The 16,782-nt window shown below is 41.0% G+C and overlaps 1 protein-coding gene across 1 annotated transcript in view; it reads right to left on the bottom strand.

Annotated features, from left to right (window-relative positions):
* Positions 1 to 328: 328 nt before the first annotated feature.
* MOCOS (molybdenum cofactor sulfurase) overlaps positions 329 to 16,782 on the bottom strand; it is a 55,182-nt gene continuing 38,728 nt past the window's right edge. The window contains exons 11-15 of the mRNA XM_059894112.1: positions 15,817 to 15,941; positions 11,161 to 11,266; positions 7,418 to 7,556; positions 3,805 to 3,909; positions 329 to 514 (exon numbers count right to left, since the gene is read on the bottom strand). Of these exons, the coding sequence (XP_059750095.1) occupies positions 362 to 514; positions 3,805 to 3,909; positions 7,418 to 7,556; positions 11,161 to 11,266; positions 15,817 to 15,941 (628 nt within the window). The 3' untranslated portion in view covers positions 329 to 361. The remainder of the gene's footprint in view (positions 515 to 3,804; positions 3,910 to 7,417; positions 7,557 to 11,160; positions 11,267 to 15,816; positions 15,942 to 16,782) is intronic.

Below are 16,782 nucleotides of genomic sequence, written 5' to 3'. Positions count from 1 at the left end.
CAAAAGGTACAAACTTCCAGTTATTAGATAAATAAGTAGCAGGGATGTAATGTACAACATGATCAATACAATGAACACTGCTGTATGTTATATATGAAATTTAGGAGAGTAAATCCTAAGAGTTCCCTTCACAAGGAAAAATTATATATTGTTTTCTATTTCGTTAATTTTATATCTATCTGAGACGATTCACTAAACTTACTAGGGTAATCATTTCATGATGTATATAAGTCAAATCATTATGCTGTACACCTTAAACTTACACAGAGCTGCATGTCAATTATATCTCAACAAAACTGGAAGAAAAAATAGAATGGAGATAGTTGTAAAAGAGAAATTTTAATATATGCTGAAAAAAACTTTAGGAGATAACTTCCTGATGTTTCTCAGAAGCAGGTAAATCATAGTGTTCTATGTTTTCTTTCAACACAGGGAGCACCTGAGATCCTACAGACAGGTAACATGGAGAAGATAAATCCAAAGAGGTATGCATCAGGTACAGCCCAAAGTTCACCTGTGAACAAAACAGTACCAACAGAAGTTAGGTTATTTTAGCAGCTAAAATAATTTTGTAAATAATAATGTTCCATTAAAATTAAGTCAGATCTTTAAAAACATGTACTGGGACTTGATATGTCCTATCTGCCATTTAGTAGAAGGTAGTGAGAAACAAGGAGAATCCTAATATCCTAGACCACACAGATTCTCATTTTAAAGTGTTCTTTCCCAATAGTCAGCCTATACCTCTTTATTGCTGGACCTATTATTTTCTCCTTCCTGTATACCCTGAGTTTCCCACAGGAGGGCTTCTTCCTCCTCTGGGCCTCTGACCACTGTCAGGCCGATTTCTGCTCTGTTCCCTGATGTAAAAACCATTTTGTGAAAATAAGGGCAAAACTCAGCATTTTCTATAAGAATGCGTGACGTAAACTAAGTTCTCCAAATTCTCCAGAATAAGGATGGGAGGTCGAAAATGAAGAGTTGTGTAAGTCTACTCAAGGTTTGCCATCATCAGAGAGAGAAAAACAAATATCATATATGAACACATATATGTGGAATCTAGAAAAATGGTATAGATCAGAGGTCCACAACCCCTGGGCCGCGGACCACTAGCAGTCCGCGGTCTGTTAGGAACAGGGCCGCACAGCCGGAGGTGAGCAGCGGGCGAGCGAGCAAAGCTGCATCTGCCACTCCCCATCGCTCCCCATCGCTCCCGCTCGCATTACTGCCTGAACCATCTCAGCGCCTCCCATCCCCGTCCATGGAAAAACTGTCTTCCACGAAACCGGTCCCTGGTGCCAAAAAGGTTGGGGACTGCTGGTATAAATGATCTTATTTGCAAAGCAGAGAGAGAGACATAGACGTAGAAAATAAATGTATGGATACCAAGGGGGAAAGGGGGTGGGGTGGGAGGAATTGGGAGATTGCGATTGATACATATATACTATTGATACTATGTATAAAATAGAGAACTAATGAGGACATACGGTATAGCACAGGGAACTCTACTTAATGCACTGTGGTGACCTAAATGCGAAGGAAATCCAAAAAATAGGGGATATATGTATATGTATAGCTGATTCATTTTGCTGTACAGTAGAAACTAACACAATATTGTAAAGAAACTATACTCCAAAAAAAATTAATTAAAAAAAAAACCTACAAAAAAAAAAAAAACCTACAAACAGTGAGAGCTGGAGAGGGCGTGGAGAAAGGGAACCCTCCTATGCTGTTGGTGAGAATGGAAATTGATAATAGCCACTGTGGAGAACAGTATAGAGGTTCCTTAAAAAACTAAAAATAGAGCTACCACTATGATCCAGCGGTCCCACTCCTGGGCGTATATCCAGAGAAAGCCATGATTCAAAAGGACACATGCACCCCAAGGTTCATTGCAGCCCTATTTGCAATAGCCAAGACATGGAAGCAACCAAAATGTCCATCAACACATGAATGGATAAAGGAGATGTGGTCCATATAGACAATGGAGTATTACTCAGCCATAAAAAGGAATGAGATAACGCCATCTGCAGCAACACTGACGGACCTAGAGATGATCATACTAACTGAACCAAGTCAGACAGGGAGAGACAAATATCATAGGATATCACTTATAGATGGAATCTAAAAATTGATACAAATGAACTACTTGACAAAACAGAAACAGACTCGCAGACTTACAAAAGAAACTTATGGTTGGGGTGGGGGGAAGCGGGGGGGAGGGATAAATTAGGAGGTTGGGATTAACATATACACACTAACATATATATAAAACAGATCATCAACAAGGACCTGCTCTACAGCACAGGGAACTCTACTTGGCATTCTGTAATAACCCAAATGGGGAAAGAATCAGAAAAAGAATAGATATATGGATATGTATAAGTGAATCAAGTTGCTGTCCACCTCAAACAAACACAACATTGTAAGTCAACTCTACACCAATATAAAATAAAAGTTAAATTAAAAAAAAAATGTTTGCCATCAATGCAAGTGAGCCAGTAACAACACTTTGGAGTATATGATGTGCTCCCAGATCTGTGATAACATCAGTTGGCCACCACCACGTTCCAGGCCCCAAGCTAGGGACTGGGGATAAATTAATTCCTTAATATTTGTGTACATATAGGTGAAGAGTACACAGGAACTCTCTGTACTATCTTTGCAATTTTTCTGTAAATCTACAATTATTCCAAATTTAAAAAATAAAAAGATTTGTGCACAAGAATTATTGTGATGCTGAGAAATACCACTTCCATGTACCATAGTATTGTGCCCACACATCCTCTCTCCTGGCAACCTGCATGGGGCAGGATCCAGGTCCCCACTCCCCCAGTTGGCACGGCCTGCCACAGCTGAGCAAACAGACTTGTTGGTATAATACTCAAGCGCAACAGCTCTGCAGACCATACCTATCCATATCCGTAAGGAGAGTTTTGTCAATCAAATACTGTGAAACAAAACTCTGGTTTTGGAGAAACACAGGAAACAATGCAGAACATTTTACCAGGAGTTAACTTGCCAGTTTATTACTGGGAAGAGATGAAATGCTTGCATTATTTCTGTTAATTTTCAAGAATTGTTCCATGCAGCCTGATTGCTTATTTGGTTTCCTGGAATTCTTCGCAAACCAAAAGTCCTGACAAAGTGCAAGCCCGGAAATAAATGGATGTTCCTAATGAATCAATCTCTTAGAAGTTCAGCTTTTATAATCTGGGATCCACAACAACACTTAGTCATTTTAGCCCTCAAGAATTTGACTTACAAACTTAGTATAGTGAAATTTATTTTCTATGCAGCTACCCTATTCACCATAAGGCATTTTTATTCTTCATGAGATTTCTGTGGCGAAGAAAATAATGACTGAGACAATAGAATTACTTTACTTATTTACTATTTCTCTCTTTTTTTTTCCCTTGGCCGCACCGCCCAGCACGCAGTATCTTAGTTCGTAGACCAGGGGTGGAACCCCTGCCCCCTGCAGTGTAAGCACGGAGTCTTAACCACTGGACCCCCAGGACGTCCCCCCCTTTTTTTTTTTTAACTATTTCTTATCTATACTCCATATCTCTTCAACAAGATTTGAAAGCATCAAAAATACATGTAATAAAAATAGTGAGGAAATGAATGGAAAGGAAAAATAAGACAGTGTTGCCGATAAGGTCTGAACCTTGATGGTAGCCCGTCAGCCTTACGATGTTCTCCCACTTCTAAAAATTACTCAGCACTATTAAGGATTAGTTCTGGTGTAGACAATGCACCAAGAACTTAAAATGGGGTGTCATTTTTAGCAGTCATGCTTACCTTTCTCTCTTGCCTCTCAGAAAGCTTTTGGAAAACATTTCGGTTTCGCTGCCCAGTTTGCTGATCGATGCAAATCATCTGGCATCTGTGACAAGGTCCCACAACCTGGGAGGTGAGAAGGGAAAAGACAGTGCTGCCATGAAAGTGACCAGACTGTCACACTCTGCAGGGAGGAATCTGGGTCCAGGAGGAATCGTTGTAAACAGCCAATTTCAGACTCACAGAGAAATACTCAAACTGCAAGGAGCCAGGAAGTGCCACCTCTTCCCAATGCCCACTAGGGAATCACCCACATTCGTTTATCAGCTTAAAGGCTACTGCATCAGGGCTTTGAAGAAAACGAAGAGTGGTTGTGACTCACAGGTGGTTATCAGGGAATGCTGGGCTTCCTCCAGGGAAGAAAAGAACTGATTGGAGGGCATACTGGGAGAAGATCAACAGCCACACACCCTGAGCTGCTTTCGTGGCCACAGATCGCTCGAGACTGCGAGACGGCAGCAAGTAGCTCACGCAACCACATGCGCCCCTGTGAAACACACTGGCTGAGAGCTGAGAGCCGCTGGCTTTCTTTCTCTTTTTTAATTACTCCACAATACATAACGGACATTGTTCGGTGTCCGTTCACAGACAGCTACCTCATCCCCGGATTCTGCAGTTTTCACCAAGGCCTGGCATTCCCATGGGTTGATGCGCTTAGCTCTTCTCCTTTGAAGCCATGTGCATAATTTCTAATGCTTTGCTGTAATCAATAATTTTTCAATAAAGGTCTTAATTCACATAACTCTCTTTCCTGTTTGAATTTTTCTTCAGGCTAAATCTCCCAAAAGGAGATTATAAAGTCAACAGGTATAAACCTTTTATGACTTGATGATATCCAGTGAAAAATTGCTTTCCAAAAGAGATGTGTTAGATCTTTCTGCATTGCAACTGCTTCAGCACTGAGTATTATCACCAACAAACATCTCTTAAGCATTTACTTAAAAAAAAATTTTTAATTGAAGTATAGTTGATTTACAATGTCTCAGGTACACAGCAAAGTGATCTGAAAAAAGAATATGAATTATATAAATATATATATAATATTTATATTTATATAATATAATATATATTTATAATTTATATAAATATAATATTTATATTTATGTTATATATTTATATATAATATAATAAGAATATAAATATATAATATAAATATATTCTTTTTTCAGATTCTTTTCCATTATAGGTTATTGCAAGATATCAAGTATAGTTCCCTGTGCTATAGAGTAAGTCCTTGTTGTTTATCTATTTTATATATATTAGCATGTATCTATTAATCCCAGATTCCTAATTTAGCATTTACTTTTTGAAAGGCACAGTATTAACTATAGCTTATACTTTTTAATGCCTGCACAGGACGACATTGTATGGATGTAGTGTACTTTATTTAATCAACTTCCCTTTTATGGAGACACAGATGTAGAAAACAAACATATGGATACCAAGGGGGAAGGGGGTGGGTGGGAGGAATTGGGAGTTTGGGATTGACCTATATTCACTATTGGTACTCTGTATAAAATAGATAACTAATGAGAACATACAGCACAGGGAACTATACAGCACAGGGAACTCGACTTAATGCACTGTGGTGACCTAAATGGGAAGGAAATCCAAAAAAGAGGGGATATATGTGTATGTATAGCTGATTCATTTTGCTGTACAGTAGAAACTAACATAATACTGTAAAGCAACTATACTTCAATAAAAATTAATTTAAAAAAACTTCCCTTTTATGGATATTTAGGATGTTCTCCAATCTTTCATATTTATAAAGTATTGCAATGAGTAATTTTGTAATATATCTTTGCATACTTGTAAGAGTATTTTTTATGGGATAGATTTCTATGAGTGAAATTATTGGGTCAAAGGGCATGCATATTTTAACTTTCATTAATTGATGTTTATTAAGTGTCATGACCTGAAGAAAGCAAAGCATCTCAGAAAGGTTTTTGTAGAGTCCTTCTTGTATTCATGTACCCAGGTACCTTACAACTTACTTGTTACAAGGTAAGTTTCTGACAGTGATCCTAGTCTAGTTGTAGTGCTTTCTCTTTTCCTTCTTTTCTTCCTTTATTTCTCCCTCTCTCTCTTCATCTATCATATATTTAGTGCCTACTCTGTACCAGGCAGGATGTGTAAGAGCAGGTGCTTTTATAGCATGTCAGGGACACAGCAACAGAAAATGAAGAAGAGTCAGCCGGGATGGAGGAATGAGTGGAACGACAGAAGGCTGGTGCCAGAGAGGTCTGTGGAAGAGAAAAGAGATAATTCTTTCAAGGGGGAGCAGCTTCCAGGATAAGAGGAAGTTTGGAGAGTTAAATGGATAACAAAGATCTTTCGGACATTTTTTTTTTCTTTTGGTGCCACGCAGTTTATCCCTACCCCAAACCCCAGACCTCTGAAATCCTTCATTAAGGGTTAAATTATTGTTTATTGCTTTCCTGGAAGTTAGAGTGATGTTCCATTTGAGTGCAGTAGCCCTATTACAATCAGTTTATACAACTGGCTAATTACTGTTATTAAGATAATTTCATTCCCCACTGAAGAACTGGGCACAGTCTGTGCAGATGACCCATCCTTCTGTCCCCAGCTATTCCACAGCTTTCCTGCCCATTCATTCCATCAGCAGTTTGGAGCACTTACTCTGGGTAAGGACTGTCCTAGACCCCAGAGGAACAGCAGGGACTAAACAGACTTGGTCCCCACCCTCGTATGCTCTGAAGAAATAAGGAGACACTGTGCAGAGTGTGACCTTGTGGTGGGTCAGGAACAGCCTTTCCAAGGAGGTAACATCCGAGCTGAGACCCTGTAGGAGCTGCAGGAAAAGTGCTCCAGGTGGAATGGACAGCAGGGCTAAGGTGCTAAGGCAGGAAGCTTGGCTTGTTTAGGGAATGGAGGGAAGGTCTGCAGGACAGGCAGAGGGGGAGGGGTGATGAGCTCGGGGAGATGGGAGAGGCCGGGGGGTCAGGTCTCAGGGGCCTTATCCGCCCTAAGGAGGAATGTAGATGTTAGCTGAAGACTTCAGGTTTGGGGAGCCCAAAGCCTGGGGAGGGAGGGCATCCTGGAGGCTTTGCCTCTAACTGCAAGCTCTTCCCCAGCTGCCAGTGAGGCCAGAAGCGAGAGAGCATGGGGAGAAGGTACAGCCACCACGGGCGCTGAGGGACCATGAGGCATCTGGGTCCTCCTCCACAAGCTCCAGACAGCGAGAAAATCCAGCACGTTTCAGGAGGAGGACGTTCTCATAGACACAAGCGTTCCAAGAAACAGAGTTGAAGCCTAGACACGGCGACAAGGTCTGTACCTTCATCACCTGTACGTTCTCTCTTCCCCACGTGAAACTGCTGCCCTCCTCGGAGGAAGGAGGGATGGATCATTCCAAGGGGCACCCCAGGATGCAGATGTTACATACCCTCCTGCTGAGATTTTGTGGGTAAGAGTCAACGCTTGGCGGGGGAGGGGGAGCACGTGATGGGGCATGGGATTCCCTGCTACCTGCTACCATCCCGGCCTAGGACTGAGGTCAATCCCCACTGGCAACCCTTGAGGAAGGATAATAGAACTTCTGGGAACTTACCTGGAAATGCAAGGAACCAACTGAAATTTCATCCCATTTCTCTTCTTCAAAAGCCCTTGTTCCATTGGTAATAATATTGGCACGGAAACGTGAGATGAGATTGTTCACTGGGAATAATTCTTCCTTTCCATTCTCATCACTGTTTAAGACGTACCAAAGAGAGAAAAGGTGGGGAAGGGTGGATAACTGCACTACTGTAATAATTCAACATTCCTACCACTCGATGCCTGAGTTCAGCAAGTGTACTCTGGCCTGAGGCCTAGATGATCAGAACAAGCTTTTATCATGAGTGCAAGGCCAAGAGACACACATCTGTTGGACAGGCCTCCATGATCTCCCTGGAATATTGTCCCATCTCCATGGAGAAGCCCACAAGAGGCAGTGCAATGGGTGAGCAGATCTTTGCTGAAGAGATGAAGAACTTTGGAAACCAAGTGAACTGGGATCGAGTGAATAAACTTATGAGAAAATATCAATTCTACAGAGTCAGGACAAGGCATTTAAAGACCGTCAACAGGCTTAATTGTCAAGGACCTAAAAAGTATCAAGAGCTCACACTATTTTTGGATATTAGAACATCATAAAGCAACATAGAGTATACATGGGAGGTTTTAATATTTATTTCCTATAGAGAACCGATTGGTGGTTGCCAGGGGTTGGGGGAAGGGTGGGCAAAATGGGTGAAAGGGGTCAAAAGGTACAATCTTCCAGTTATAAAATAAACAAGTCATGGGGATGTAATGTATAGCATGGCAACTATAGTTAATAATACTGTATTGTCTAAAAAACTACTGTATTGCATATTTAAAAGGTGCTAAGAGAATAAATCTTAAGTACTCATCACAAGAAAAAAATTTTGCGGGACTTCCCTGGTGGTGCAGTGGTTAAGAATCCACCTGCCAGTGCGGGGGACGCGGGTTCAATCCCTGGTCCAGGAAGATCCCACATGCCACGGAGCAACTAAGCCCATGCGCCACAACTACTGAGCCTGCACTCTAGAGCCTGCGAGTCACAACTACTGAGCCCACATGCCACAACTACTGAAGCCCGCGTGACTAGAGCCCATGCTCCACAACAAAGACACGCCACTGCAATGAGAAGCCTGAGCACCATAACAGAGTAGCCCCCACTCTCCGCAACTAGAGAAAGCCTGTGCATAGCAATGAACACCCAACACAGACAAAAATAAATAAATACATAAATAAATAAATTTATTAAAAAAAGAAAAAGAAATAAACAATCTTAAAAAAAATTTCCAGCTATGTGTGATGACAGATGTTTACTAGACTTACTGTGATCATTTCTCAGTATATACAAATATAGAATCATGTTGTACACCTGAAACTAATATAATGTTGCATGTCAATTGTATCTCGATTAAAATTTTTTTTTAAAGCCTTATATTCTTTTTTTTTTTAATTTATTTATTTATTTACGTTTGGCTGCATTGGGTCTTCATTGCTGCGCACGGGCTTTCTCTAGTTGCGGTGAGCGGGGGCTACTCTTCGTTGCAGTGCACAGGCTTCTCATTGTGGTGGCTTCTCTTGCTGCAGAGCATGAGCTCTAGGCACGAGGGCTTCAGTAGTTGTAGCACGTGGGCTCAGTAGTTGTGGCTCACAGGCTCTAGAGTGCAGGCTCAGTAGTTGTGGCGCACGGGCTTAGTTGCTCTGCAGCATGTGGGATCTTCCTGGACCAGGGCTCAAACCTGTGTCCACTGCATCACCAGGCGGACTCTTAACCACTGCACCACCAGGGAAGTCCCCTCGATTAAAAATTTTATTTCCTAGCTTCCATCCCGTTTGCAGTTTTAACTAAGCATATGTTATTTTTGTAATTCTTGTTTAAAATTTTTGTTTATTAGCACAAGTTACCATAAAACAGCTCCTTGCACCTCCATGCACCCCCTCCCCTAAGGTAAAAAAGCACTGAAAAAGCATCTGAAAACTTCAACAGAGGAACACACTGTATGATCCCATTAAATTGAGTTTAAGAAAAGGTGAACTCTCTAGGGTGAAAGAAGGCATAATAGTGGCAACCTTCAGTGTGGTTGACTAAGAAGGGATATGAGGAAGGGGTCTAGGGTTCTAGAAATGTTCTCTACTTGATCTGGATGGTGGTTACGTGGGTATATACATCTGTAGACATTCACTAAACTATGTACTTATGATTTTTGCACTTTGTTGTACTTTAATAAAAATTTTTGGAGTTTGGAGGGAGGGAAATCCTTGAGCATGACTGGAATTTGCCCTGGAGACAGAACTGAAAGACGCTGGGGGAGAGTAAGGGGTCCCATGTCTGTATCTCAAAGCCCCTGGCATGTGAAAAGCCAGGGACCAGGATACCCAAGTCCAGCTTTGCCGCTAACTATGTGCAACACCCACAATCGATGAGGACTGCAGGGTCCTTTTGGGAAATGAGAGGGTTAGCACTTTCCAGTCCTAAAATCCTTTGATTCTGGATTTACCCTCCAGGTTATAAACAAACAAACAAACAAAAAAACTCCCTTTGTGCTTTGTAATAGGGAAAGTTTTATGTCCAAAAGCTACCATGGCCAGCATGGAGACAGTATCATCCATCAAATTTGAAAACAGAACCAGGGACGCTCACTATGTACTAACCACAGGCTGTTTCTCTTACCTCTGACCACCTGGCCTTCCTACCTCCTGCTTGTCAGCCCTGCACTAAACCAGGACTGCAGGAACCAGGGCTGCAGCAAGCCTGTCCCCACCTCCTCTCTTTCCACACCAAGAATCCCAGAAAACTGCAGACCTGCTCCATCCAGGGCCCAGGGTACCTGAGCAAGCGGGTCACTCAGTACGGGGAAAACTCAGTGAACCCTCAGGGACCAGGCATTACACTTCAGCTCCTAAAGAGGGCAGCCTGGACCTCGGCAAGGGAACACTGTTGTGTGTTTTTGCCAATGACTATAAACAGGAATTACTACAAACAGTCCATTTTTGTAGTTTTTATTAAGCTATACGTGTACATGTTTGTGCATGTGCACACATGTGCCCAGGACCACAGGGCATGTGAGCGTCACAGGAGCCCCGGCTCATGGTGTTGACAGGTGTGGACCACGAATGATCTGCCGGTCCCAACTCTTACGTAAGAGCTGGGTGATTTTTCTTTTTTGCCCCAATTGTCTGATTACCTTGGGACTTCAATTTCCTCTGAAGGACAATGAGGGGGCTTGAACCAACCAAGACCCTTTCTAGAGCTGACCTTTCCAGGACCCTTGCGAGATCCCTGGGTGGGAGTGAGCAGGCAAGGGTGCTAGTTCTGTCTGATGATACAAACAAATAGTATCTACAATTACAACTTTCAAAGCTTTCATAACCACTCTTCTTTTCACTCAAAATGACTGTGGAAGTAATGCAAGGCTCCTAGGGGCCAGGGGACAGTGGGAGAGTGGGCAAAAAAGTGGGTCCAATTGCAGGCAATTACATTCAACTAAATGTTTAAGAATTGAAATGATTAAAAATGAGAGTTGGGATTCTCCACTAAGCATCTTGAGGGCATCAAGAAGGACATTGGAAGATAAAAGAGAACCCTCTAAACGATTAAGGAAAACTGGCCTAAAAAGTTTTGTGACTTCTCTGGGCCTCAGTTTCTCAATGAAGGGTCTGGACTCATGATTCTCAGATCTTTTCTCTCCAAAGAGGTGACCAGCTCACTCCCAGGGGCAAGTAGTTACACCTGTCTGCTATTCCCAAGGTAAATAGCAAATAGTACAGGGATCTTACCTGGTGCTTAATTGCCGCTGAAGTTCCAAAACACTGGATCTGTTTATCAGCAGATACTGTGCCTCATTCACCAGAGAGAGGGTGGCTGTTGTACAAGCAGATTGATCTAAAAGTGATGGAGTATTTAAAAGGAGAGTTGCTGGAGAGGGAAACAACCTAAGTGTCCACTGATAGATAAATGGGTAAGGAAGTGTGGTATACATACACAGTGGAATATTATTCAGCCATAAAAAATGAAATCTCGCCATTTAACGACAAGATGGATGGACCTTGAGGATATTATGCTAAGTGAAAAGCCAGACGGAGAAAGACATATACTGTATAATCTCACTTAGATACGGAATCTAAAACAAAACAAAACAAGCTCATAGATCCAGAGAACAGATTGGTGGTTGCCAGAGGCACGGGGGGTGGGGGGCAGGGGGGGGGCGGGGGGCAGGCATTGGCGAAATGGGTGAAGGTCAAAAGGTACGAACTTCCAGTTATAAAATAAATAAGTCCTGGGTATGTAATGTCTAGTGTGGTGACTACAGTTAATAATACTGTATTGCATATTTGAAAGTTCTCATCATAAGAAAAAAATTTATAACTGTGTGATGATGGATATTAACTAGATTTATTGTGATGATCATTTTGCAATATATACAAATGTCAAATTATTATGTTTTACGCCTGAAACTAATATAATGTTGTATGTCAATTATACCTAAATTTAAAAATTAAGATAAAATAACTTAGAAGAGTTGCTTTCTTGGAATGCAAATGAATCACGCTTCCATTGACTTGCATTTTTTTAATTTAATTTTTATCTTATAGTAGAGTGTAGTTGATTTACAATGTTGTGTTAGTTTCAGGTGTAAGCAAAGTGATTCAGCTATACATATACATATATTCATTCTCTTTCAGATTCTTTTCCCATATAGGTTATTACAGAATATTGAGTAGAATTCCTGGCCTGGTTAGTACTTGGATGGAAGACTTGCATTTTTAAATATTAGGGACTGTTTCTAAAAGGAAGAAAATGGTGCCCTGGAAATAAAAAATGTTCTAAGCATGGCTCAAACTTCTCAAAAACAGAAAGAACATAAGCTCCTAGAATATTGTGTTGATAATCTGGAAAAAAATAATAAAATGCTGAAGTTAAATTGTTCCAGCAAAGGAAACTTGGAGGCAACACTTAGAGGAGGAGAGATGAGGCTGCAGGGTGGAGGTGGGGAAGTGGGCGGGGGGCCCTTCCCCAAGCAAGAAGAAGGACCTTGATGAGGGTCACAGGCCCGGTGAGATCTTCTGAATCTGGTCAGTGAATCTAGTCAGGGAGAAGCTGGGTTCTGCCCTTGGGCAAGTGTGTAATATTGACTTTAGAAATAAATAATACAAGTTTTAAAACTACTGAAAAGAAAAAAAAAAAAAAGAGTGGAAGAAAATATCAAGGGCCTCCAGAACTACTGCAGCCCATCACCCAGCTTCCAGCTCCCACTTTTTGGGCATGCCATAGCTGTCTTTATACAAGATGTTGATAATAAAGGCTTGGCGGGCCTAAACCTAGTGAGCTGTCTCTGAACTAGGCCTGTGGACCCCAGAGTACCCGAGAATGAACACTTCCAAGAGAATCGCTTACAGATTCTCTACTTCCATGTCTTCTTTGCTAAAATGGCTCTGTCAGAGCAGTGAGGTGCAATCCCAGGCCCTTCCACAAAAGGCCCTTCTCACCCTTCACAGGGCAAAGGCTGCACCTCTCCTATGGCACATTGCCCCTGGGGGCTAAAAATCTCCAGGGTGGAAAACAAAAGACCAGTTCAAAACCCTGGGGTCTGTGCTGAGAAAATAAAAGTCTCTCAGGCTTGGGTGACTGATCCTCCTGTAGGTCAGATGGGTTCCAATTCTTTGCTAACCACAAAACTGCTGGAACTAATTAAGTTGTCAAGTGACAGATGATTAAAGTCATCTTGATGTTAGATCCCTGTGCCTCAGAAGAAAGGTTTGAGTGACAGCACGTTAACCAACACCTTCATCCCCAGCTCTTTATTGACTTAAATAAGATTCTTCAGAAGAGAACCAGTGCTGAACACCAGCTATTCTGATCATAGGTGACAGTCATTCATGGACATGGGAATTAATCACAGGTGGCCAGCCATCTCATTAAGAGATTCCTTTTCCACTATTTTTTTCTCTTTATGTTTAATAACTATTTTTCGAAATTTATAATATACTTTTGTTGCTTTGATCAACTGTGTACTATTAAAAACTATGATAAGAACTCAACCTAGGAAAAATTTCCTAACACTGAGACTCTACAATCACAGGAAACTTTAAAAACTTTTATACATTTCAATTTATATATAATTTTAGTTTCAGATAAATATGATAGGGTGATCAAGGAAAGATTTTCAAGCATAAAATATATAACACTAAGATAAAATTCCTTCAAGGAAGTGGAATGGAAATACAAGTTGAAGAAAGAAAATGAAAGAAAGAAAATTTCTGTACATTAAAAAAGTTTGTTTATACACACATTTTTAAATTAATACTCATAAGACTCAAATCACTATGGTATTGAGACTCCACTGGCTTATATTTAAAAGGGCAATGTACAAGTTTTAATTTTAAATGACTACAGGCGTACGTTGCTTTATTGCATTTCACTTTATCGTGCCTCGCACGTATTACCTCACAGGTATTAAGATTTTTACAAATTGAATGTTTGTGGCAACCCTGCATTGAGCAAGTCTATTGCACCATTGTTCCAACTGCATTTGCTCACTTCATATCTCTTGTGTTGCATTTTGGTAGTTCTCACAATATTTCAAACTTTTTCATTATTATATTTGTTATGGTGATCTGTGATCAGCGATCTTTGATGTTACTATGACTTGCTAAAGGCTCAGATGATGGTTAGAGTTTTTTAGCAAGAAAGTATTTTTAATTAAGTTATGCACAGTGATTTTTAGACATAATGCTATTACATACTTAATAGATTACAATAGAGTGTAAACATAACTTTTATACGCACTGGGAAACCAAAAAATTTGTGTGACTTGCTTGATTGTAATGGTCTGGAACCGAACCCTCAATATCTCCAAAGTAAGCCTGTATATTTGCAATATGCTGGAAATCACATCCTTTGCAACTTTTTTTTTTTTTTTTAATTTAGATGACAACGTAAAGAGGTAGTGTAGCTTTAAAAAATTTCTTCTAAGGTGTACCAACACAAAAATGTTCAAAGGCCTAGACCTAGACCATCAGGGACCTCTCCACCATAAATGGCATCCTTGAAGTATAATATTCACAAGCTGACACTCCTGATTCTGTATCGATCAGCCAACAGATTCACTCTGCTCCCACCTTTGCCTACCCAGGCCCCATCTCCCACTAGGACAGTCACTGCCGCCTCCTGCCTGGCCTCTTTGCTTCCTTCATTTCCCTCTCCCTTGCAGCCTCCACACCTCACCAGGGGTGTCTTTCTAATGCAAGCTGCATCATGAAACTCCCCAGGGTAGAATTCGTCAGTTCTTCAACCTGAAGACAGTGCTTACTTACTCCTCAGCAGCACATTCATCTCTTCTCCCCAGCTCTGCCCCATCACTCCCCTTCCCATGTCCGACCCTCCTAAACCCTTCTCTGAACCCATGAAATGCCAAGCTCTGCCATGCTGCTCCTCAGTAATCTTCTTGCCTCTCTCTGCCTGGAACACTTCTACTCTCCTGTTAAGATGCAGCTTCAAACTCACCTCTTCCCTGAAGCCCTCCATGACTCACTCCAGGTGTAGATTTACAAGCCAGTCTCCCAGGGAGCTAGTGACTAAGCCAGGTCATTCCTGCACAAACCAGTAATGTGGCAACTCTCCAGTCCATTCATTTATTCATCTGGTATTTACTGAGCAACTACTATGTGCCAGGTCTGTTCTAAACCCTGAACAAAGCAGAGAAAAATCCCTCCCTCACAGAGCTTATGATCTAACAGAGGGAAGACAGAACATAAACAGGATAACTGAGTCAAATGCATGGCCTATAGGATGTGAAAAGTGCCACAGAGAAAAATAAAACAGGGAATGAGCTGAAGGTTCAGGTAGGGGCCCTGGTTCTAAGGAGGGCAGCCAGGCAAGGCTCTCCCGAGAAGGCGACATTTGAGCAGACACCTGAAAACTCCATCTTCCTATATGGTACTGTTAGCTCAAAGTACTTTCTTCTCTGCTGTCTCATTTTACGCTCACAACAGCTTATGGCAGGAAAAACTGTCAAAACCCTTAAATCTAAGTAATTGAGTTCTACAGAAGTTCAACACCATGAGGTTCAAGGATTTGCCAAGGTCTCAACAACTACTTGGTGTCAGGGCCAAGACTAGAAATCCAGATTTTCTTAGGATACAGCAAGCTACCAATGTTTTTCTTTAACAAAACTTAATTGTGCTTCTAAACTGAGGCAGAGAGCCTGAGCAGAGGCTGCAAGCCCCCTCGGCCTCCTCGGGCTCATCCTGGAGACCACACATGGGTCCTGCTGACCTGGGGGACACCACAGCACCTTTCTGCCAGAGGTTGACCACCCCTACTTTCTGTTCGTGAGCACGTTGCCCTGTCAATCCATTTTGTGGGCCTATTTTCGCGTCTGCAAGGGTAAACCCAAGTGCCTGTCCCCTAAGAAGCAATCCGAAATGTGATACCTTTGCCTCGTTTCTTCCTTGCATTTCTTTGAAAGTCTGAACTTTGTTTGATCAAATGACATGGACGGCCAAAAAACTTTGACAACCAGCTTGAAATTTTTTCTCCACAATCATAAGTATTTACCCTGGCAGAAAAAAAAAAAAAAAAGGAAAGATGTTATATAGTATTCCTTTAAATAATTGAAATAGCAAAAAGTTATGTAATATAATATTATATAATTAATATAATATAATATAATATATAATATAAAAACATGAAGCCCCCAACAAGACAGAAATCCAAAGTGACAAGTGTGCTTAGGAAGTCACAATGAGATTTCCAAGGCACGGGAAGGCCTGGGATCTGGAGCTTATGCAAAGCTTTCAGATCAAATTAAAAGCTTTAGAAATTTCTCTTGAAAGACTTTGTTTATATTATGTACAGCCACTGAGAACCACAAAGCTTGGAATTTAAGAGCTTCCAGAGCATTATTTTGCTTTAAGAAGCTCTGGAACCCAGACCCGTGTCCTGGTTTTTTTACTATAGGCCTGACTGGAATATCTTCTCTCACGGTCACGCTGTAGGGACTGACGTGTTTGGTTTCTGAAAAGAACACTACGGCCATAAGTCACCGATATAAGTACATTTTTTGATCTGGTTTTTTAAAACTCTTCAAACTTCTAGAATTTTTAAATAGAATTTTAAATTTTTAAAAAATTATAATCTACACATCACCAGAACTAATAATGCAAAATTGCTAATAACTTACATTGGGATTACAAGATAGATATTATTGAAAACTTATCCTTAATTTTTACTGGGAAAAATAGTTGCCTTGAGGATCTAGAAAGGAAAGGGAAGAATGAAACCTTGCTTTGTAGACATTCTCTCTGGTGATTTGAGAGATGCACCTAAGTCCATTTTTCATTATATTGAGTACTTGTGGTTCTGAGTATAAGAAGCCTGACCTCTAGCTATCGAAAAGC

The sequence above is a fragment of the Balaenoptera ricei genome, chromosome 14 (genome assembly GCF_028023285.1).
Source record: "Balaenoptera ricei isolate mBalRic1 chromosome 14, mBalRic1.hap2, whole genome shotgun sequence".
NCBI classification, from domain to species: Eukaryota; Metazoa; Chordata; class Mammalia; order Artiodactyla; family Balaenopteridae; genus Balaenoptera; species Balaenoptera ricei.
Note: the sequence above shows the minus strand (reverse complement) of the source record. Positions and strands in the feature narration are given on the sequence as shown.